The sequence below is a fragment of the Taudactylus pleione genome, unplaced genomic scaffold (genome assembly GCF_031769625.1).
Source record: "Taudactylus pleione unplaced genomic scaffold, aTauple2 ptg000039l, whole genome shotgun sequence".
Taxonomy (NCBI): Eukaryota; Metazoa; Chordata; class Amphibia; order Anura; family Myobatrachidae; genus Taudactylus; species Taudactylus pleione.
The window spans coordinates 13,105,086-13,129,577 of record NW_028284441.1 but is presented as its reverse complement, the minus strand read 5'-3'; the positions used below and the strand labels follow the sequence as shown (position 1 = coordinate 13,129,577).

The 24,492-nt window shown below is 45.4% G+C and overlaps 1 protein-coding gene across 1 annotated transcript in view; it reads right to left on the bottom strand.

The window, feature by feature from the left end:
- Positions 1-530: 530 nt before the first annotated feature.
- Positions 531-24,492, bottom strand: part of LOC148538624 (interleukin-13 receptor subunit alpha-1-like) — an 82,972-nt gene continuing 59,010 nt past the window's right edge. The window contains exons 9-11 of the mRNA XM_088453505.1: positions 23,302-23,398; positions 19,962-20,025; positions 531-872 (exon numbers count right to left, since the gene is read on the bottom strand). Of these exons, the coding sequence (XP_088309631.1) occupies positions 783-872; positions 19,962-20,025; positions 23,302-23,398 (251 nt within the window). The 3' untranslated portion in view covers positions 531-782. The remainder of the gene's footprint in view (positions 873-19,961; positions 20,026-23,301; positions 23,399-24,492) is intronic.

The window sequence follows — 24,492 nt, the reverse complement described above, 5'->3', positions numbered from 1 at the left end:
AGGCACAACAGCACTATCAAAAAAGTACCAGGAACAGGTTTGGATAAAGGGTAAAAATCACAATACGCATCAGCAGCCACCAACGTATCAGTAGGCTGATATAAATTGACTATATCTGACTTTGTTAAGAGACTACAGTGCTCATCTCAGAACAATACACACAAAGAGGATAGCAGGGAGAGAGCGAACCCCCAGTAAGGAGCAGATAGTGGATTGGATAAGTCATGGGTTCAATTCCAGGCAGAGCCTTACAACAGGACTGCCCTATAATCTAGAACTACAAAGCGCTTTGGCATTCTGCAGTCACAATGATTACTGTGTGTACTGACCTCAGAGCCAGTAATCAGTATCTTCTTTGGCACTGGACACTCCCCAGGGCTATCTTATAAGCGACCTCTGTGACTGTACGTAGTTTCCCCCCTGTAACACGCCACTGACAAAGAAAAGTGACAGAGATACAGTAATTGCAGCACCAATGTGTAGTCCAACAGTCAGCCGTAGGATTCCATCCACGATTTCAGCCCCACACAATAGATATAACCTCTCTATCCTCCTTACAAGACTTTTCACTCTTCGTCACATTCCAGTAGACGCGATTACTTTATAACACGAAACACAGATTTCTGCTGTCAGCTATGTGACTTCACACAAGAGCTCACACACTGTGGCAATGATCGGTCCCTAAGCTCCTGCTTAAAGTTGTGCTGCCACAAGATGTAAACCTGAGGACAAAAATAGATTTCTCTTCACATTTTCCCCGTGACTTATAGAAGAAGACAGTCTCATTCTCTGGTAGTTTCTAGCAGAGACACCTGACAGATCTCTTCTTTTCTGGGCTCATTGTAGACATATCTGCCGTTCTTTATCCACTGCTATTAAGGAAACAAAGATTAGACCATTAATCATCTTCCATAAATATACTGCAATACTTTACCATTTATTTAAAACACATAAATTCATTATTTTAATCAATATAATTTGTTTACCGAAAGCTTAATGACTTCCAGCTGTAAAAATTTTGCCAAGTAATATTATGTTATTTTGAATTTAAGAACAAAGGCCCTCATTCAGAGCCGTTCGCTATTTGCGGTCGTTCGTTTAAAAACAAGGGGTGGCTATTCAAATGATCCGTACGCACATTGCAGTCTGTTCACACCTCTAAGTCTGAACGAACGAGCAAAACATACGCTCGTTTATTTGTTAAAAACGCCCCCTGGCCGCTCGCACCATACGTCATGTCCGCTATTTATTAGATTAATCGAGTACATCGACCAGCGTATGAACTGCTCGCTATTCTTGTGGTTGGTGTTTGCTACCACAAATTTGCGAGCAGTTCTGGCTATAAAATAACCCAGTGACGTGGTCAATGACGCTGCTGTTTTAAATATACACACCCATAAAACGCCCGTTTTGACCTTTAAGCACGCCTGCGTTCGGATCTCCACTCCCCATTTTCAAGCACCTTCCCCTGTTACCACCCACATACGCCTCATTCTGTCACTCAAAATAGCAGGCACTCGCTATATAGCGTACAAACGATTTTCGGCCGCACTGACTGGTTCGCGCATGCGTACTAAAAACCGTACGCATGCGCAGATGTGCAAACATCGCTCGGAACGAGCGTACTGCCGCTAACGAGCGGCTCTGAATGAGGGCCAATGATTTGTAATTTCTGTGTATACTGCTAGAAAACTAAAGTCTATGCAATAGCCTTTATTTTATTTGGATTATATCCTTTCACTTGTATTCATCTCATTACTGTTTTCTGGGGAATATGCAATGTGTGCTCTGCCCATTTATAATGGTCCTGGCACAGAAAGATTGTAGTTTCTTTTGTTTTTCACTGTAAAAGATGTATTACTAATAATAATAAAATGACCTTAGGACAAATAGAATATTCTATACATTTGCAAAATAGGTAAAGATAAATATATTTTAAAATAGTATTTCACTAAAATATTGTTAAATTGAGTCTCAACTTAGAAATAAAAACTTGCTCAAATAACTACTGCAATATTCATTGAATTTGGATATGTATGTCTATTCTGCTTCATATTAACTACTTAACTGGCTAATATTTATTCCAAAAACCGCTTACAAATTGTCAGATTTTTTATGACTGAATTAGGTCAAGAACATCTATTTAACACTTATCCAATACAATTTTATTTAAAAAAATAATAATATATTTTTTTAATCAATATACCATAAAAATAGCCATTTTTATGGTAAACAGTGCATGAACTTGAACTTTCAACTATTTAACCATTCCGAATCAGCAGTCTTGTATCAATAATCTTGATTGATAAGGGTTCACTAATATCGATAAAAATAATATATAATTTATTTTCCCCACTGATATATCCGGAAATTGATATATCTGAAAATTGTGATACATGAGGTGGGGTAGGAGTGGCACTGCTATGGTTATACACTAGGGTAGGGATGGCCATCGTCCATCGATGTTTTAAAACATTGATGGTGGTCAACCGATGTTTGCTAGTTCTGCCGTCGATGGCAGAGAACAATGATTGAGAGGGAGCCAATGTTTCTTTCTTCCTTGTCAGTACGGAGTTTAGCCATGTCTCCCAGCGGCCACTAAGCCCTGCCCCCAATTTTGATTGGCCAGCGGCCTGCTGTGCCACCAGCAGCGGTGGCCATCCAGGGGGTGCAAACGATCGATGGTTCACCAAAGATGGTTTTTGCACCATCAATGGTAACCACCAATGGGCCTATCGATGGTACACATCAATGGACACCCCACCGATGAACATCCCTTTGATGGCACAGAGCACCAGATTTTATTTTTCTCCCTTACCTGGTGCCGGGAAACGGAGCATAGCTCCACCCCCGTCACTACCCACTGGCTTAAAGAGTAGGGCTGACCATCGATGGGTGAGACATTCGATAATCTCATGTGGATGGGTACACACCATCGATGTTAAGCGATGGTTAACCCACCGATGGCCATTCCTACTGTGGCTGGGGGACAGCCTGCATTTACATTTTTCCTGGCCCCTGTAAATCCATGTCTCCTCCCAGCAGCACCCCCCACAGCTGCCCCCCAGTCACAGTGTTGCATACTTTATATTACATTACCCCGGCCAGCTACCGTACACACACAGGTGCAGAGCTGCTCCTTCAATTCAATAACTTGGTGGCTGCAGAGAACAACAGCCGCCGTGCACACACAGGTGCAGAGCTGCTCCTTCAATTCAATAACTCGGTGGCTGCAGAGAACAGCCGCCGTGCACACACAGGTGCACAGCTGCTCCTTTAGCACATTATCCCGGTGGCTGCAGAGAAGAGCACAGGAGCAGAGTGACCCCTTTCAGTATATTACCCCGACAGCTGCTGTTCTCTGTAGTCACCGGGCATACACAGGAGCAGAGTGACTTCTTTCAGTATATTACCCCGGCAGCTGCTGTTCTCTGTAGTCACCGGGCATACACAGGAGCAGAGTGACTCCTTTCAGTATATTACCCTGCGGGCTGCTCCTCTCTGTAGCCCCCGGGTGGGGGGTGTCGCTGGGCTGGCCGATCAATGCACCCAGCAGTGATCGGCAGAGCCTGGAATAGAAGCAGTGGCTGTTGGAAGACTAACTTCCAGAAGCCGCCAGCAGGGTGTTTGAATGGTCGCATCAGATGTGACCATGTCAGGGAGAGCCCAGCCTGGCATGGTCACATCTGATGCGACCACTCCAGGCTTGTGGTTAAAGTGCAAATATATCAAATGGTGTGCATCACTAAGCTTAATAACATACATGATACAATATATTATACAGTACAGTACTTAATAAAGTGTGCTCTCTACTGTCTATTACACATTAATAGCATGTTTATATGGTGATTCTGTATAATACATCACAAGTCACACCAGGACCGAAACTAGGATTTTTGTCACCAGGGGCAAGACAGTAATTTGGCGCCCCCCCCTGGTAATTCCCTCTGCAGCAGTGCCCCTATAGTAATGCCCCCTGAGGTAATGTCCCTGTAGTAGTGCCCATATGATAATGCCCCCATAGTAATACCCCCATAGCAATGCCCCTGTAATAGTGCCCATATTGTAATGCCCATATGTTAATACCCCCATAGTAATGCCCCTGTAGTGCCCATGCTCCCATATTAATGCCCTTGTGGTAATGCCCCTGTAGTGCCCATGCTTTCATAGTAATGCCCCTGTAGTGTCAATGCTCATAGTAATGCCCCTGTAGTGCCCATGCCCCCATAGTAATATCCCTGTAGTGCCCTTACAGTAATGTCCCTGTAGTGCCCATGCCCCCACAGTAATGCCCCTGTGGTAATGTCTCTGTAGTGCCCATGTCCCAATAGTAATGCCCCTGTAGTGCTCATGCCCCATTAGTAATGCCCATTATTGCCCATGCCCCCATAGTAATGCTCCTGTCCCCATAATAATGCCCCTGTAGTGCAGCTTATTAAAAAAAAAAAAAAAATACTTACCCTGAACCCTGCTCCTGCATTCAGCGGCGCGTCCGGTCTGCCGGCTGCTCCTCGGAACTATGGGGGAAACGTCATGACGTCTCTCCCATAGTGCCCGTGGGGAGAGCCGGAAGCTGGAGTTCGGGAGAGAACTCCAGCCTCCGGCTCCGGCTACACCGCGTCGCTGCAGAGAAGGAGCCGGGCGCCTGCTGGTAATAAATATTACCAGCGGGCGCCCGGCTTGGAGCCTCTCTGCAGCGCCGGGCTGGAGGTCACTGGCACCGGGTACAGCGGCTCACCTCCAGCCCCCCCCCTAGTTGCGGCCCTGGTCACACAGTGTAATTGATGGGCTAGCTGTGTTATGCTGCATACTATTTTATGAGAAGCAGTGAATATTTATGCTGGGTACAAACTGGCAGATATATTGGCCGATCAATTGAACGGCCGATATATCGCTTTGGCTGTGCAGCACATCCGATGGCAGATATATCTGCAGATGTATTGGTGCATCGTGCTGTGTCAGCCGACCACCCGTACACCTGCAGCAGAGGCTGCTGGGGAGGGGAGGCGCGACGCTACCCCTGGCAAGCAGGACCCCCGGCCAAGATTTATCTTTAGATGGCAGTGATGGTTGTTCAGTGTGTATGAACTACCATCATCTGCAGATATATCTATCAGGTGTGTACACAGCTTCAGACAGCATAAATGTCACCTGCACATAGGGGGTCATTCAGACCCGCTTGCGAGCAAAGTTCGCTCGCAAGCGGGTCGATGTTTGGTGAATGCGCATGCGCACGACGGAGGGAGCTCCGTCGTGCGCATGCGCGAGGCCCGGCGAGCGACGAGAAATACGTCGCTCGGGGTCTCGCACCAAAGGGGGCGTGCTGTCGATGGTGAGTGACAGCACACCCCCTTTGGTGGGCGTGCTGGCCAGACGGAGGCGTTCCCATGGGAACGCCTACCATCTGAGTCCGGCCCCACTGACATCAGTAATGATGTCAGTGGGAGTGATTTTGCCAAAATCACTCCAGGGCTTGCGGCAGCGAGACCCTACCGCAGGGTCTCGTCGCAAGCCCGATGGTCGCGATGGTCTTTGACCATCGCGACCATCATCATGGACGCTCGCTATAGCTGTGGGTGGTCACCCACAGCTATACGAGCGTCCAGGAGGACGCTCCATTTTCATGGAGGAGGGCCCTGATTCAGTGCGAGCGCTCTGGTCAAAGTGTCCGGCTCTGAATCAGGCCCATAATCCCCAGCGATAGTCCCAGTTTTGAAACATTTAAACTGATAATTTCCTTGTCCCTGATACTGTTTCTATTATTTAGGATTGAACAACAGTACAGCACAATACCTCTTCTGTATACTACATTTACCAATTATCTGGCCTTTAACAGGCAAATTTTATTTATATGCTGAAAAAACGCATATGTCGAAGTTCAATAGACAAATTATGAAAGAAGTTCATCAAGGTCCATTTATAAAGTATTATACATGACATAGTTTGAAGCAATTTAGCAGTGAAATGCATTATGAAATTATAAATAACATTATAGACACTGAGGGCCTGATTCAGCAAGGAACGCACGGATGAAGACACGCACCCGTCCGCTGCGAGAATATGCTAATCAATGCATACGCACAGAGGCCGCAGCACAAGATGCAGACACCCAGACCCATACTAGGCCGCCCATCTCCCTTTACTCACAGCCTGATCAACACGCAAGATAGTATAAACATCGGTAACATCGAGAACCATCGGATCTATTAGCATAATAGTGGTTGACCTGACCTGCCGCAGGAATTTGGCTGCTTCCTGTATACAGCTTACGGTATGGCTGCGTTTGCCGCCGCACTGCCTTAATTATGCACGCCCCTATAATGACGTTATAACGCCTGCGTTCACCTGACCACCCCCCGTCATCACCCACAAACGGCACTTCCTGTAAATCAATATCGTAAGGGTCTGCGTACACACTGTGTGTAGCCTGCGTACCATAGCCCGATCGAACTGGCTAGTTCGCGCACACGCAGAGGGATACATGCGCAGTTCAAATACATCGGCCTAGTGTGTGCGTTTTCTCCTTTGCGTTCCTTGCTGAATCAGGCCCTGAGTGGTGTCACAGTGTGCGGATATGCTGTGCTTTGCAGTTTCAGCTTTTTCTACAGTTCAGATTCACTAAGAGTGTGACCTAAACATGAGATGTGACTTCTCCTCCTTGTTACGTAAATAAGAATTGCTTGATCTCACTTCACCTTTTAAAACACCTGCAACCAATAGTCAGTATAAGACCATTTTGTTTGTATGCTGTGTATGGTTTCCCATTTTGGATACAGTTACCCTTTAGAAGGGAATGGGTATGAAGTCCCAGCGGCTGAATAGCCGCCGGTTCATATCCCGATGCCGGCAGCCCGAAGGGAGAAGATCCCGATAGGGCAGATAAGTACCATATCCCTACCCCTCTCCGCCCCGCCCTTGCCCTCCCTTAGTGGTGGTAGGGGGGCTAAGTTGCGCCCTTCCTGCTAGTAGTGGTGATGGTGATGACTTGTGTGTGTTTGTGAGTGGTGTTAATTAGAATGTTTCTTCTGGTGGTGGTGGTGTTTTGGGAGTGAGAAGGAGGGTATGATTAGTTATGGAGTGTAGTTTGGAGTAATGTGAAAAGGGGAATGAAATAGGATCAAAATGAGGCCAGCGAGACACAGTAATTTGGGGCAAAATCTTTTATTGAGTAGTCACAATGCTAAGATCCCGGGCAGGTGGGTGGGGTTCAGTGATGAGTGGTGATGAGACTGGGGAGGTCGGTGGTCCCTTTGAGGGGGCTCCTTCCCGTGCGGTTCAGTGCCCTTGCACGTCACCTCTGCTGGACCTATGGTCGACAGTCTAGGAAGTCTCGGGGGTGGGGGGATTTGCAGAGTGGGTTGGAACACCTGTGCGGCGTCCCGCGTGTTGGTGTGAGTCTTGGCAGTACTTACCTACCGGTAGGTTTTTTGTTATGGTGATGTAGGTCGACGTTGCAACCGTTGCAGATAGGTTGGAAGCTGCAGGTTTGTTGGTGAGCTGGATCAGCGTGTTGCTGGTGTGCTGCAGGTGCACGGCTGTTCTGATTGGTCTGCGGAGGTCAGCGACCGGAGTATGCAGCTGAAGTTGGCTCTTGGTCGTGTCGCTGGTGGTGCGGAGCCAGAGGTGTGGATGGGTGAGCCGCTGGGAGGCTGGGTTGCAGCGTGTGTGCTGGGACCACCCCTGGGGGGTGGTCTGCCCGGGATACTGATTAAAAAAAAGCCAGGGAGGAGGGGGGATGTGGAAAGTGTGACCGGGATGTAGCTGGTCACTGGCGATGTTGGCTGGGCGGACTTGCTGCCGGATGTGCGGAATGCTCTTATCACTGACGGTCCCTTGTGGAAATGGGGATCGACGGTGGAGACACCCCTGGCTAGGAGTGAGTTGCTGAGCATGCCTGGGAGCAGGGGGGGAGATAGGCTGGTCCAGGGTGGAGCCGGTCACTGGAGGTGTGAGCGGTGCGGACCAGCAGGCGGGTGGGCTGAGAGCTTTCTGCACTGGTGGTCCCTGGTGGGGATGGGGATCTTTAGTGGAGGTCAGCCTGGATCGGTGTCGGGTTTGATGTGAGGGTCCCCAACGCGTTTCGGCACAGGTGCCTTCTTCAAGGAGGTGTGAGAGGATCAATGCTTCTGAGCTTCCAGCTAGTTCCTGCACACACCTGCACCGCATCATTCAGCAAGTCTCTGCACACACCTGCACCGCATTACCTTTCAAACGCACCATTGACCTAATATGATTACACTTATCACTCCAGCTACTGTAGTTCCTGCACACACCTGCACCGCATCATTCAGCAAGTCTCTGCACACACCTGCACCACATTACCTTTCAAACACACCATTGACCTAATATGATTACACTTATCACTCCAGCTAGTCCCTGCACACACCTGCACCGCATCACCATTCAATAAGTCCCTACACACACCTGCACCGCTTTACCTTTCAAACACATAATTGGCCCAATATGATTACACTTATCACTCCAGCTAGTCCCTGCACACACCTGCACCGCATCACCATTCAACAAGTCCCTACACACACCTGCACCGCATTACCTTTCAAACACATCATTGGCCCAATATGATTACACTTATCACTCCAGCTAGTCCCTGCACACACCTGCACCGCATCACCATTCAATAAGTCCCTACACACACCTGCAACGCATTACCTTTCAAACACATCATTGGCCCAATATGATTACACTTATCACTCCAGCTAGTCCCTGCACACACCTGCACTGCATCATCATTCAGCAAGTCCCTACACACCTGCACCACATTACCTCTCAAACACACCATTGGCCTAATCTAATTACACTTATCACTCCAGCTAGTTCCTGCACACACCTGCACCGCACCATCATTCAGCAAGTCCCTGCACACACCTGCACCGCATTACCTTTCAAACACACCATTGGCCTAATATGATTACACTTATAACTCCAGCTAGTCCTTGCACACACCTGCACCGCATCACTATTCAGCAAGTCCCTGCACACACCTGCACCATATTACCTTTCAAACATACCATTGGCCCCATGAGTCACCTGATCACACCCCCACCCCCGGAAGTGCCCTACATAAGAACCTCAGAAGCATTGATCCTCTCACACCTCCTTAAAGAAGGCACCTGTGCCGAAACGCGTTGGAGACCCTCACATCAAACCCGACACCGATCCAGGCTGACCTCCACTAAAGATCCCCATCCCCACCAGGGACCACCAGTGCAGAAAGCTCTCAGCCCACCCGCCTGCTGGTCCACACCGCTCACACCTCCAGTGACCGGATCCACCCCGGACCAGCCTATCTCCCCCCCTGCTCCCAGGCGTGCTCAGCAACTCACTCCTGGCCAGAGGTGTCTCCACCGTCGATCCTCATTTCCACGAGGGACTGTCAGTGATAAGAGCATCCCGCACATCCGGCCGCAAGTCCGCCCAGCCAACATCGCCCGTGACCAGCTCCATCCCGGTCACACTTTCCACATCCCCCCTCCTCCCTGGCTTTTTTTTAATCAGTATCCCGGGCAGACCACCCCCCCAGAGGTGGTCCCAGCACACACGCTGCAACCCAGCCTCCCAGCGGCTCACCCATCCACACCTCTGGCTCCGCACCACCAGCAGCACGACCAAGAGCCAACTTCAGCGGCATACTCCGGTCGCTGACCTCCGCAGACCAATCAGAACAGCCGTGCACCTGCAGCACACCAGCAACACGCTGATCCAGCTCACCAACAAACCTGCAGCTTCCAACCTATCTGCAACGGCCACAACGTCAACCTACATCACCATAACAAAAAACCTACCGGTAGGGAAGTACTGCCAAGACTCACACCAACACGGGGGACGCCGCACAGGTGTTCCAACCCACTCTGCAAATCCCCTACCCCCCGAGACTTCCTAGACTGTCGACCATAGGTCCACCAGGGGTGACGTGCAAGGTCACTGAACCGCGCGGGAAGGAGCCCCCTAAAAGGGTCCACCTACCTCCCCAGTCTCATCACCACTCATCACTGAACCCCACTAACCTGCCCGGGATCTTAACAGAGCAGCATTGTGACTACTCAATAAAAGATTTTGCCCCAAATGATTGTGTCTCGCTGGCCTAATTTTGATCCTATTTCATTCCCCTTTTCACATTACTCCAAACTACACTCCATACCCAATCACACCCTCCTTCTCACTCCCAAAACACCACCACCACCAGAAGAAACATTCTAATTAACACCACTCACAAACACACACAAGTCATCACCATCACCACTACTAGGAAGAGCGCACCTTACCCCCCCTACCCCCATACATTTTCAGTGCGGGAAAGGTACTCCCACACAAAGGTGCAGCACCCTGAAACCACAACACACCACCCCCTGGTCAACGAGAGCGCAGTTCTACCGCCCACCTCCCTTAGTGGTGCCTAACCCTAACCTCCCCCGCTTGTGCCTAACCTTAACCCCCCCTTAACCTAACCCTCCCGGGGGGGTGCCTAGTCCTAACCTTCCCGCCGGAGGCATCTAACCCTCCCCACAGGGGTGTCTAACCCTAACCCTTGCCCCCCAAAACCTAACCCTAAGCCCTCTACGCTCCCTAAACCTAACCTTCTCTTGGTTCATTTTATCACTTTTTCAAGTAGACTTTTAAAACTTCTGCATAACCAGCTGAAATACTTCCCAGTAACATTTAATGCTGGACATTTAGACCCCGGTTGTTAGCCTGATAGCGGAATATGGCTGCTATAAGGCCACAAATGTGCAGAACCAAATTAGATCAATCTGATTGTTTGGAGGTCAGACTGAAAGTATGAACAGGGAACTCTACGCAATGTTATAAGTAAATGGCCACACACACATATACTGACGCAGTCACTGATTGGCCAGATCTATGTGCACACTGGCAGTTTTGTTTATTCAGAGATGTATGCAATGTCGATATTTACGCACATCGAGCGATTGTTAGCCAGTGATTGTTTTGTGATTATGCTCGCACATAGGACCTGATTCAGAGATGAACGCAACTGCAAATTGCACGCAGATCGAGCGATTGTTTGCCATTGCGCATGCATCTCAGTGCGCGAAGGCAGTACGATCGCCTTGAGTTCACGCAGACCATGGAGGCCCATTACAGATTGATTGACAGGAAGTGACCGTTTGGGGTGTTGACAGGTGGTGCTTAGCGAAACGCAGGGTGCCTGGTCGTTTGAATGCCGTTACGTGGGTGTGCATAAATTAGCCACTACAATTGCATATGCAGCTCTGCGTTGCAGAAGAGCTCCCTGGCCTGCAGCAGATCAGACCTGCCGCAAGGGTAAAATGGCTGCCGATGAACTTCGATGTTACCGATGTTTATGTATTGTAGGTATGCTTAGTCGCACACAGGTGAGAAGGCAGCAGTGGGTGTTTTTATTCTCAGGTGATCATTGCTAACATTAGCATATTTTTGCAACTGCGTTGCGTATGGAAATGCAGTTGCGATCGCATTAGCATCCGTCTCTGAATCAGGCCCATAGGTGGCTAGGTAAAGGTAGGCGTGTCTGACCATTTAAATTACGTTTCAAGGGTGTGCATAATTTAGCCATTGCGATCTCCTTTGCAGCATAAGAGTTCTCTGCGTGTCAGAGAGATGCTGTGTTTGAGACAGGACAGACTTGTTGCATAACTTCCTGATCTGCATGGATGTTACCAATGTTTGTGCTGGTTTGTGACGTCAGACGGATATGAGAAGGCAGCAGTGGGCGTCCCTAGGCTCGGGTAATCTTTGTAAACATTTGTATATTCTCTTAGCTACGTTACGTGCAAAATTACAGCTGCGATTGCATAAGCAATCTCTAAATCAAGTCCAAAATCAGAACTTGTGTGTGCTGCCAAGTTACAGACACATTGGTACTGTAACTGTTCATGCAGGAGCGGATGTCAAACTACGTGAAAAGAAGCAGAACCTTTGTTAGGAACATATCCTGTCAACGTAATCACATTATTCCGGGCAGATCCTATTATACGAGTCATTCCAACAATTGCTGCCCCGCTGAATGGGAACTATGTTAAAAATAACATTAGTATACAGTTGAATGTAAAGGATTTCTTCACCGTAGTAAAAGTTTGTAATCTACTGTGTGGTGACCCTGGAAAAGAATTGTATTGGACTTTTCAGTACCCATGTTTTAGCAGAACACGGTTAGCTAACAAACTGCCTTACTGACAAATGCTATTATGTCATGCACAGATTTATTATTAGAGGTCTGAAAACCTCATTATTATATACATCTCTGAATACTGGGCCTGATTCAGACCCGCTCGCGAGCCCTGAGCGCTCACAAGCGGGTCGATGTTGGCCCAGTGCGCATGCGCACGAGGGAGCCGGCTCCGTCGTGCGCATGCGCGAGACCCGGATAGCGACGGCCAAGCCGTCGCTCCGGGTCTCGCTACAAAGGGGGCGTGCTGTCGATTGTGAGTGACAGCATGCCCCCTTTGGTGGGCATGCCGGGAGCGTGGCTGCCCAGACGAACGCCTACCTTCTGGGGCCACCCCCACTGACATCACAAGTGATGTCAGTGGGAGTGCTCTCGGCTCTGACAGAGCCGAAAGCACTCCAGGGCTTGCGGCAACGAGACCCTACCACAAGGGTCTCGTCGCAAGCACGATGGTCGCGATGGTCTTGACCATTGCGACCATCTTTTTGGCCGCTTGCTATAGCTGTGGGCGGTCACCCACAGCTATGCGAGCGGCCAGGAGGCTGCTCTAAAAAAAGAGAAGGACGGCCCAGATTCAGAGCGAACGCTCTGTCAGAGCGTCCGGCTCTGAATCAGGGCCACTGTCCGTTACGGTTTTACTGAAGTTTGGTCTACTTCCATATTCAGAGACTTTGGGCAAAAATTCCTAAGCGGCGGTTTGACAGCGGTTTCTATTCTATTCTAAACCCCGGCGGTTTGGTGGCGGGTTCTATTCTGTTCTAAACCCCGGGGGTTTGGTGGTGGCTTTGCAGCAGTTTCTAAATGACACCCCTGTTCTATTCTATTCTAAAATGTGTTTTGATGGCAGTTTTGCAGCGGTTTTGGCCTTGGTAAATCTGCAGATAGCAAAACCGCGGCCAAACCACAGTCAAAATACATTTTAGAATAGAAAAGAAGAACAGGGCTGTGATTTAGAAACCGCTGCAAAACCGCCACCAAACCCCCGGGGTTTAGAACAGAATAGAATCCGCCACCAAACCGCTGGGGTTTAGAATAGAATAGAAACCGCCATCAAACCACCGCTTAGTAAATTTTGCCCTTTGGCTGAGTTAAAATGTGCCACTGTGATTATGAGCCTCTGCGGTTGTTAGTTTTGTGTACAACTCACATTGCAAACTAAAAGGAAATATGATAGACATGGAAATTGCATAATTGATACTGTAGATGTAGTGTACGGTAACAATAAGTGCTGAATTAGATCTTCATGGATAGCTCACAATCAGCAAGTGTCTAAAACTCACATACAGGTTCGAGTATTGCCTGCTTAGAACCTTTAACATGCGCAGAAGGACTCCCGGGTCCTAAACCTAGAAATCCTCATAATGTGCAGGACAGCTCTTATCAGAAGAACTGTCCTTTGTGCTTATATTTTCATTTATTCATACATATGGCGTTAATAAGCCCCACTATGCATGCACCAAGTGGGGGAATGTGTGATGCATGATACATCCCGGGCACAAAGCTGAAGAGTGGGTAGTTAATTCTGGTTATGTAGTGTTGGCTCATTAGGGGTGTTGGAGTAGGAGAGGGGGTGGACGGTGTTGGCAGGTTGCAAATAATTGCACAGTAGTACAGTACCACCCTGAGGTGACATAGCATTATGTGGGCAGTGTTTAGGTACTTTATTTTTTCATTTATTCTCCATTTATAATGAAATTGTATCACTGTACTAAGGGCCTGATTCAGAGATGGACACAATGGTGAATTTTACGCAGAACGAGCGATTGTTCGCCATTGCGCATAAGCTGCACCGCGCACGTGCTGCAACTGTCTTGCGATTCCGCACGCACAGAGAACCCATTTGCCAAGTGACAGGCAGTCAGCGTTTGGGGGAGGTAACGGGGGGTGGGGGATCAGAAAAACGTAGGTGTGCCTGACCGTTTATACACCGTTACATGGGCGTGCATAAATAAGCCCTTGCGATCTCCTGTGCAGCATGAGAGCTATCTGTGTGTCAGGAGACCTGCAGAGTCTGCGACTGGTCAGACCTTCCGCAAGGGCAAGATGGCTTCTCAGTGTGCGTCAATGTTACGCAGGTAAGCGACATCGTATGCATATGAGAAGACAGCGGTGGGTGTCCTTATGCTCAGGTAAGCTTTGGAACTATTAGCTGCGATCGCATTAGTGTCCATCTCTAAATCTGGCCCTAAGTGTTCAGTTTGAAAATGTCCCCAGTATGTTATAACACATTACTGAATTATAATTTTTCCTATTGCTGTGTAGATTTTCTAATGATTATTTAATAATGAATGACTGTGGTACCTGGACACTAGTGAATAATATGTGTTGCAACTTTCCTTTTTATGCTCTGTAAATAGTGATATACAGTGCATCCGGAAAGTATTCGCAACGCTTCACTTTTTCCACATTTTGTTATGTTACAGCCTTATTCCAAAATGGAATAAATTCATTTTTGTCCTCAAAATTCTACACACAATACCCCATAATGACAACGTGTAAAAAATTTTTTTGAGATTTTTGCAAATTTAATAAAATATAAAAAAAAACTAAGAAATCACACGTACATATGTATTTCCAGCCTTTGCCATGAAGCTCTAAATTGATCTCAGGTGCATCCTGTTTCCACTGATCATCATTGAGATGTTCCTACATCTTAATTGGAGTCTATCTGTGGTAAATTCAGTTGTTTGGACATGATTTTGATAGGCATACAACTGTCTATATAAGGTCCCACACTTGACAGTGCATGTCAGAGCACAAACCAAGCATGAAGTCCAAGGAATTGTCTGTAGACCTCCGAGACAGGATTGTCTCGAGGCACAAATCTGGGGAAGGGTACAGAAAAATATCTGCTGCTTTGAAGGGTCCAAATGAGCACAGTGGCCTCCATCATCTGTAAATAGCAGACTCTTCCTAGAGCTGGCCGGCCGTCTAAACTGAGCGATCGGGGGAGAAGGGAGCTAGTCAGGGAGGTGACCAAGAACCCGATGGTCACTCTGTCAGAGCTACAGCATTCCTCTATGGAGAGAGGAGAACCTTCCAGAAGGACAACCATCTCTGCAGCAATCCACCAATCAGGCCTGTATGGTAGAGTGGCCAGACGGAAGCCACTCCCTAGTAACAAGCACATGGCAGTCCGCCTGGAGTTTGCCAAAATGCACCTGAAGGACTCTCAGACCATGAGAAACAAAACTCTCTGGTCTGATGAGACAAAGATTGAACTCTTTGGCGTCAATGCCAGGCACTATGTTTGGAGGAAACCAGGCACCGCTCATCACCAGGCCAATACCATCCCTACAGTGAAACATGGTGGTGGCAGCATCATGCTGTGGGGATGTTTTTCAGCAGCAGGAATTGGGAGACTAGTCAGGATAGAGGCAAAGATGAATGCAGCAATGTACAGAGACATCCTGGATGACTTCAGAATGGGGCGACTGTTCATCTTTCAGCAGGACAACGACCCTAAGCACACAGCCAAGATATCAAAGGAGTGGCTTCAGGACAACTCTGCGAATGTCCTTGAGTGGCCCAGCCAGAGCACAGACTTGAATCCGATTGAACGTCTCTGGAGAGATCTGAAAATGGCTGTGCACCGACGCTTCCCATCCAACCTGATGGAGCTTGAGAGGTGCTGCAAAGAGGAATGGGCGAAACTGCCCAAAGATAGGTGTGCCAAGCTTGTGGCATCGTATTCAAAAAGACTTGAGGCTGTAATTGCTGCCAAAGGTGCATCAATAAAGTATTGAGCAAAGGCTGTGAATACTTATGCCCATTGATTTCTTTTTATTAAATTTGCAAAAATCTCAAAATAACTTTTTACACGTTGTCATTATGGGGTATTGTGTGTAGAATTTTGAGGATGAACATGAATTTATTCCATTTTGGAATAAGGCTGTAACATAACAAAATGTGGAAAAAGTGAAGCGCTGTGAATACTTTCCGGATGCACTGTTATGGCACACAATGTATCTGGAAGTGGTTAGAATATTTCCACATAAGACAGTAAACTTGTGTGCACAACAGATAAACTTATTATAATAAAGCAATATACAGTACAAATCGTATGACCATCAACCTTTATATTATGAACTAGTAGTTGGAAAGATCCCATGTACAGTACCATTATACTTGAAATACATTTTGCCAGTGCTAACTTGATGCAGTAGGTTCTACTTAATTTTTTTTTTTTTTTTTAGATAATTGTGTTTGGAACTGCTGTATGCTACTATCAGGTGGTTACTTCCACTTTGTTTAGTTTAGCTTATAAACACTCAAGCACATAGATACAGCTTATTCATATGACGTGTTAAATAGAAGCAGCTATTTGTATGTAAAAGATTTCATAGTTTTAGGAAATTAGATTTTCTGTTTATTAGATTTTATGTTTATCAGTAAATTTGCAAAAATCGTAAAAAAACTTTTTACACGTTGTCATTATGGGGTATTGTGTGTAGAATTTTGAGGACAAAAATGAATTTATTCCATTTTGGAATAAGGCTGTAAAATAACAAAATGTGGAAAAAATAAAGCGCTGTGAATACTTTCCGGATGCACTGTATATCACAGGGAGATTTTGATAACACTATTATTTAAACAAGTGTTTAGTTAGTAGCCTCTTTTTAGAGTAACAGCCAAACTAAAAACACAAATGGTATAATTGGCAGGTCACTTTTTGTGTAAACACTTTAGAACCAGCCCTATAGAGACAGTTACTAAGAAGCAAATCTACAACTGTTGACATTTTGGCTTTACCCTCCCCCCTGGGCTTGCACTTGTACGCTTTCTTTTTTTCTAAGCAGGGCTGTCTTTTTCCTGTTCATGTCTTCCAAAGGGCACATTTTATTATTTATTTATTACCAGTTATTTATATAGCGCACACATATTCCGCAGCGCTTTACACAGAGAATATTTGGCCACTCACATCAGTCCCTGCCCCAGTGGAGCTTACAATCTATATTCCCTACCACATGCTCACACACATTGGTCAATTTTGTAGGGAGCCAATTAACCTACCAGTATATTTTTGGAGTGTGGGAGGAAACCGGAGTACCTGAAGGAAACCCACACAAGCACAGGGAGAATATACAAACTCCACAGTTAGAGCCATGGTGGGAATTGAACCCATGATCTCATTGCTGTGAGGCAGTAACGCTAACCATTACACTGTCTGTGCTGCCCTGCACATAGATGCTCTGTTCTTGGATGAGCTGACAACCATCCAAATTCTCTATTTACTTGATCTTTAATAAGAGTCTGGTTGACTGAAGTATATTTGCTTAATAATATTGTAAACATGGTTTTATTTGTTACATTGCAATGTATGAAAAAATCAATAAAATGTACATAAAATATTAATATATATATGACATTAACTGTTATTAAAGACGTGGCAGAACTGTTTTCCTGCACAGATGAAGCTCTGCTCCTAGGGCAGGTTATTTTCCTAATGACCACCAGACTTTCTCCCTGTAATGCTGTGACTAGTGACACACAGGGGACTGAACATCAGCATGGATCAGCCTGACTGCAGGCAGTGTAAGGAAGTGCTGATAAGCTCTATGACGCTGCTTTCACCAATAGTTTGCCAGGAACACAGTGCTCACTCAGAGCAATGTGCAGATAAATACAGTGAGTATGTGCCAGGTCAGTATAGCTTACAGAAAGCACCTGTGTGTCACTTGCCTATTACATAACACTAGAGAGTCACAGGCTGAAAGGGCGGGTTACACACCTCAGCAACATGGACTTTGTCACATAGTACCAGTAAATACAACGTCTTGGTATAATAACTATATTTACTCATTCTCAGCACTGTGGTATATAGTGTTCTGTGTATTTGTGAATTTCTATTTATATCATTTAATAAATGTAAATGTTGTAGCCTGACCATTCATCATACTTCCCACTGGTGCACAGTCAGATTAATGGAGAAGTCATATTTCCACACCAAGCCCTTCTGCCGAACACATGAAGCGTTTATAATTATGTGTAGAGGGTAAGTTCCCGATGTTACAGCGACTGGGTGGGGCTGCACCAGATCAATACATATTGCTGTGGATCGTTTTAATGTTATTTGTCTACAATCATTATCTGCACTGCAATCATTTTTTTTTCGAATGAACCTTTTTCATGTTATATTATAGCACTTTGTATTATATTTTAAGACCTTTTTGAAACCTTTATAATCTGCTACAATCCTTTGCCCAAACTTCTTCAGATATAGCAGTTGCTCCTTTTAAAGTAACGAGCAGTAATTGTCTGCTGGCTATAAGACAATAGCACAAAAGCAGAAAAAGAAAGTCTTAGAAAAACCTTCTATTTGGCCATCTATGAGCAATGTGGAAACTTATTATGATCACAAGGACCAAGAATCTGCCTAAAGGTGCCCACACACTGTCAGATATTTTGCTCAATTTGCCGATTTCGACGCATCGGATTGTCAAATCGTGCAAGTCATGAGTGTCCACTCACGATCACGATAACGATGCGCGTACCCCGGGGTAGTACATCGTATCTTCAGATCTTCCCTCCTGCTGGTAAGATCTGGCAATCTTGTTAACGATGCACTAGAAAAAGTTAAGAACGCATGCTAGGTCATTAGTTGATCGTTTGTCAAAAAGAACACGTTTTGCATGATATCGTCAGTCCAGGACTGCCAGGGAGCTGCCGGGGAGTTCAAGGGAAATCGTTAACGACATTGCCTCTTTTATGAGTCGTCCAGTGTGTAGGGGCCTTTAGACTATAAGGTGATATAGCCAAGATACTGGTCTGGGGCCCCCTACCCTCCATCCAGTAGTCCTCCTACCCTTCATCCAGTAGTCAACAATTACCACATAAAATCATGTTAGGGAAATCAGGGCCTCTCACTGCCCACTGATCTCTAGACAGGAGCCTAGATTGCCCTAATGGATAATCCGACTGCTTAGACCAGAAGACAGCACATGAACCAACATGGGTGGACTAAGGGGCAGAACATATGCTAAACTATCACATCAGCCTCGCTGCTGATCAGATTGGCTTCTCTATGTAACATACAGTACATGTGAATACAACAGCAAGTTAAACTTTTGTATCTCCATATTTGAGGATATTGAATGGCTGCTGGAGGTTTCCATGCTGTACAATAATATTGTAGACATGGATGGATACCTATCATGTATATACTGTGGACCATTAATAACTCAATGTACCGTCAAAGTACAAAGATGATACAAAGCAGAGAACTGACTCAGAAATCTTGCTCAATAGAACTTGTCATGTTCTATATTTATATCATGAAAAAAGAGAATCTGCTGTGTGTTGTAAAATGGTTTAGAAGTAGGCAAAAATACAGAATGTCATCCATGTTTCCGATGACATCATCAGTCAATAGTGTGTAGTGGAAGCCAATCAGAGTAATTGTGTTGATATCATACAACATCTATGAGGAACGTAAAATGTTAGAGAACAGAACTGTGTCTATCTAGCAAGGTCTAGTATCTGACTTGTTACACATTTCTTAAGCCAGCCCAACGCATTGTGATACTGACCAGCGATGTTGGATATCAGAGAGTGTGGCCGCAAACATGACTGGATTATCATTGTTCATATGGTTATATGTAGTGAGGCTGTGTGCATGTGTCTGTAATAATGCTCTGACTGCGCTGACAGGCCCATGCATACCAGCAAGTGATTCCTGACTGACCAAATCCAACAGAGATCTTGTGGCTCAGTGGCAGAATTGATAAATGGGTGGCAAAAGTCAAATACAATTACAGTTAATGAAAACAGTCGTTACCTGTAAATCATTCGATAATACTTTTCCTGGGTCAGGAATTCGAGGAAAAACTATAATCTGCAACCTAAAGAATACAAACAGATTGAAAAAAAAAAGGTGAAAAAATGCATAGTAGAGTACTGTCCTTTCCATTTTAAATGATAATAAAAACTGCACCTGATAATGATTATGGGCAACACAAAATAAATAAATAATGAACTGTACTGTATGTATGTATGTGTAAAACCCGGCGCTCACGTGGTTAATCTAGGAATATTTTGCTCCGTTGCCTTCCACTTAGAACCCAAGTACTCACAAACACTTATTATTTATTTATTACCAGTTATTTATATAGCGCACACATATTCCGTAGCGCTTTACAGAGAATATTTGTCCATTCACATCAGTCCCTGCCCCAGTAGAGCTTACACTCTATATTCCCTATCACATGTACACACACATACACACACACTAGTGGTCATTTTTTTTTTATTTGTTGGGAGCCAATTAACCTACCAGTATATTTTTTGGAAACAGGATTAGGTGGAAAAAGCGTTTCCTTATTCCAGTGTTTCAGAGAACAAGTCTCTTTACTTTTACCGCCATTCTGTTTCCAAATATATATTATTGCTATTGTTATGTCCACATGGGTATCATAGCAGTGCTGAATAGCAGAATTGTCCATTTCAGAAGAATGTTTAACTGCACACGAATATATAAACATATCCTGTCTGTAAATTAAAATGGTGGATTTTATGGCTCAATAGCTCTCTGTCAGTGTATTGTTTTTGCAGACTAATCTGGGAAGTATTCCTGTATACTCGGTAAAACCCCTGAAATGCAGTTTCCGGAGGTTTTACCGCATACCCCATATGTACAAAGCACTGGAATGCGTTGCTTCATCCTGATGGATAACGCCATCTTCAGGTGACGTTACCCAATAGAAGCCTATGGGTTTCTTTCCGGCACGCTCCTACTGAGAGGGATCCGATTGTATCCCTCCCAGCTCCCCCCGCAGCCAGGTATGTACCCAAAGAGAGGCGGGATTTACCGCATGCTGAAACTGTGGCAAGGCATGGCGGCATGTGTAGTTCTACAGCTGCTGGGCTGCAATATTTTGCCTACTGAAAGAAGAGCACTGCACATGCGCAAACAGTCAACACAGCATGTCATACAATCATATGTCCGTAACGGTCACATCATTAAAATCATGCACCCTGCACCCATTATAGATACGCCTCTGCATTGGACCCTATGTGTGATGCAAACCAAATATTGTCCATTCCAACAGTGAAGTATGGGGGTAGTAGCATCATGTAGTCGAGATGCTTTTTCCCTTTAGGCTCTGGGCATCTGTTGAAGGGCAGATGAATTGTGTAATATACAGGGAGATACAGCCCACTTCAGTCTGCTAGAAAAAAGCTTGGGAGAAAGTTCACCTTTTAGTAGGACAATGATCCCAAGCACAAAGCCAAAGCAACACTGGCATGGGTGAACAACAAAAAGGTGAATGTTCCACAAGGGCCAAGTCAAAGTTCAGATCTCAATCTAATTGAGAATCTGTGGCACTATTTGTAAAATGCAGATCACAAGCATCATCCAACCAACCGGAACAACCTGGACCAAGATTGCAATCTAAGCTGGGCAAAAACCATTCCCAAGCAGTATGCAAACCTGGCAAACACGTGCCCCAACAGAATTAGGAGTCAGTTCATTACCACTAATGGACCTGTTACGCATGCAGAAACGCTAGTATCCACATGTTGTAAGTAACGGGCCCATTCATTATTAGGGTCCCGATGAGGTCTTGGAAAACAATGAGATCCTCAGAAGGCTCTGATTCCTGGAGCCACGCTCCTTCCTATGAAAGGCAGGTTCCGTGTTGCGAAGAGGGATCCGAGCAGATCCCACTTTCGAGGCAGCTGTCCCCACACCTCATAGCGTCCAGCACCCAATGATGAATAGGCCCCTAAAGCTATTATTGCAGCAATAGGTGGTTCCTGCAAGTACTAGTCTGTAGAAGTTACTTATTCAAGCAGCATTTATTTGAAAAGTCTACAGACTTATGAGTTTGAAAATGTACTTTATGAGCCTACTTAGGGCCGTATTCAATTTGGAGCGGAAAGCCGTTTTCGCCTATTCCATTTACCCCGTATTCAATTTCTCCGACTTTTCTCTGGTGCAAAAAGTTTGCGCATTGTAACCAGTAGAAAAGTTTCACAATTAGATACCTAGCGGAATAAAGTGCAGAATCTGGGTTTTGGGGTGCAAAATTGCGGCAACCCCCTAAACTCTTTTTACACCCTCCTTGACGCTAATTGTGTCAAAAAATGCAAAAAACCCCACAAAGAACACCCCAAAAAAGCACTTTGAAAAAATGGGTGAAAAAAATCAAAGTGGGGGTACAAATTAAAAAAGTATCAAAATAGCTTTTGGGGGTGTCTGAAAGTATGGGGGAGGTGTTTTGTGGATTGCAGGTGCTTGCTGAAGGTGCATTTTTTGCACTATTTAATGCTTTACTTGAAAATATGCTTGCAAATATTTTCATGTACCCCAAATTTGATGGGAATACTTATTTTCCCCCGAAAAAGTGGCTAAATGCTATTCTTCACCACTGTCACCAAAGACGCTAAATAGCGCCTATGGAGACCATTCAAAGACCCCAAATACCTTCAGCAGGGCTAATCGGGGGTACCCACAGTGAACCCCCATGTCAAAGCATCTTTTGGGGGGGTGTCAGACAGGACTTTTCGCCGATTTACGTTTCGCCGGGTCCCATTTTCGCACATGTGCAATTGAATACTGGGATACGCGGGGACGCACGCAATACTTTTTTGGAGGCAAAACCTCCGATGATGGCAAAAAGTTCGGCCTTGGAATTTTCGCTACAAATTGATTACGGGCCTAAAATTGCTGTATGGGGAAATCTGTGCCAAGTGTCTTTTATAATGCAGCCAGATCTGTTTACTTTTTAGGGTTGTGAATACTTTAGCAAACCAATATATAATCATTTGTAAAGATAAAGTTATTATGGACTTAATGTACATTACATAGCCAATCATCTGCGTTAGTATACATATAATTCACAGACGACATTAATATTATTCATGCTCTATGTGTAACCAAGTACACAATAAACAGGTGCTAAAAATGTGAATTGCATTAAATACATGGATGGAAACATGACCTGACATGGTGTGACCACAAACCCAATTGGCCACCCACAGTACTGTTCATTCTTGAATAGAAAAATCCAGTAAATACATAATGCAGTGATCATAATGGATGTTACCAATTTTACGTATTACTCCCACACCAAAACAACAACACATGATAACGAGATATACAATAATATTTTTACCTTCTCATGTAGATAAGTAAGAGGACTGCTGCGACAACTACTATTAATGGAATTAGGAAAAGCAAAATTATTGCTGTAGTTCTCTCTCCATCTTTGCCTAAACAAACAACAAAAAGATAGGTCAGCAAATCTGAAAGAGCGTCTTCCTAGGACTTTACTACAGTACATCAGTGGTAATACAGCAACAATCCTCACATCTGCTCTTGAAAGAAGAGACTTTAGGGTTTATTTATTTTTTAAAAATTGATTCTTTAGGTATCCCAGCAAATTAGGAGAGTACATCTACTTTGCTTGCTTGTCTCTTACCAAGCTCCAAAAAGCTTATTTTTAGGGATGAGCGGGTTCGGATTTACTCGGTTCTTATCGAAACTTTACCGCAAGTTCGGAATACTTCGGATTTATTTTATTGGCTATCCAAAATACGTGATAGCCGATAGTCAATAAAAAGCCGTTTTGAGAACCGAGTAAATCCAAACCCGCTCATCCCTACTTATTTTACAGAGCTGGCATCCAGTATCTTTCGATGTGGTCAGACATCGAAAGATACTGGATGCCAGCTCTGTAAAATAAGCTTTATGCAGTAGTGCATTTTTCCCTTCGGTTTCCTGTCCTGTAACCAATGCTTGCACATGGACAAGCCGATTCCCAGTAACCTTATCAGTGGAGTGACAGTGTGAGCACAGTCTTCGCTGGGGAGGGGGGCTCTTATTGGAGACACTGACCCGGCAAGAGAGTTTTAATGAATGGGGCTATTAAATTATTTCTTATTGCTGTGATACATTTGTGTCCTCAATCGTCTTTGTTGCAGTCACGTCAAACAGCTCCTCTTGGCGCATGAGACTCTACTAGCACCGGATGTCTTTTTTTGCCGAAAATGCGTCTAAGTTGCAATGCGATGTGACCAGGAGGCTGTGCTGATTCATTTGATATGTAACACTTGTATATCTGTGTGCTTTTATCCACACCATGTTCCATTTACAGGCAGGGTCGCACACAGAAATACAAGTGTCACATATCAAATTTATCAGCACAATCTCCTGGTGCGTCCTAGTCGCATCACATTGTGACTCAATGCTGGCAGAGTTACACGGCACTTGATAGCTCACTCACACCAGGCATCAGGGTCGTAGCTAGGGTAGTCCGGCCGGTGCCATCGCACAGGGCACCACAGGTCAGGGGGCGCTGTTTGGC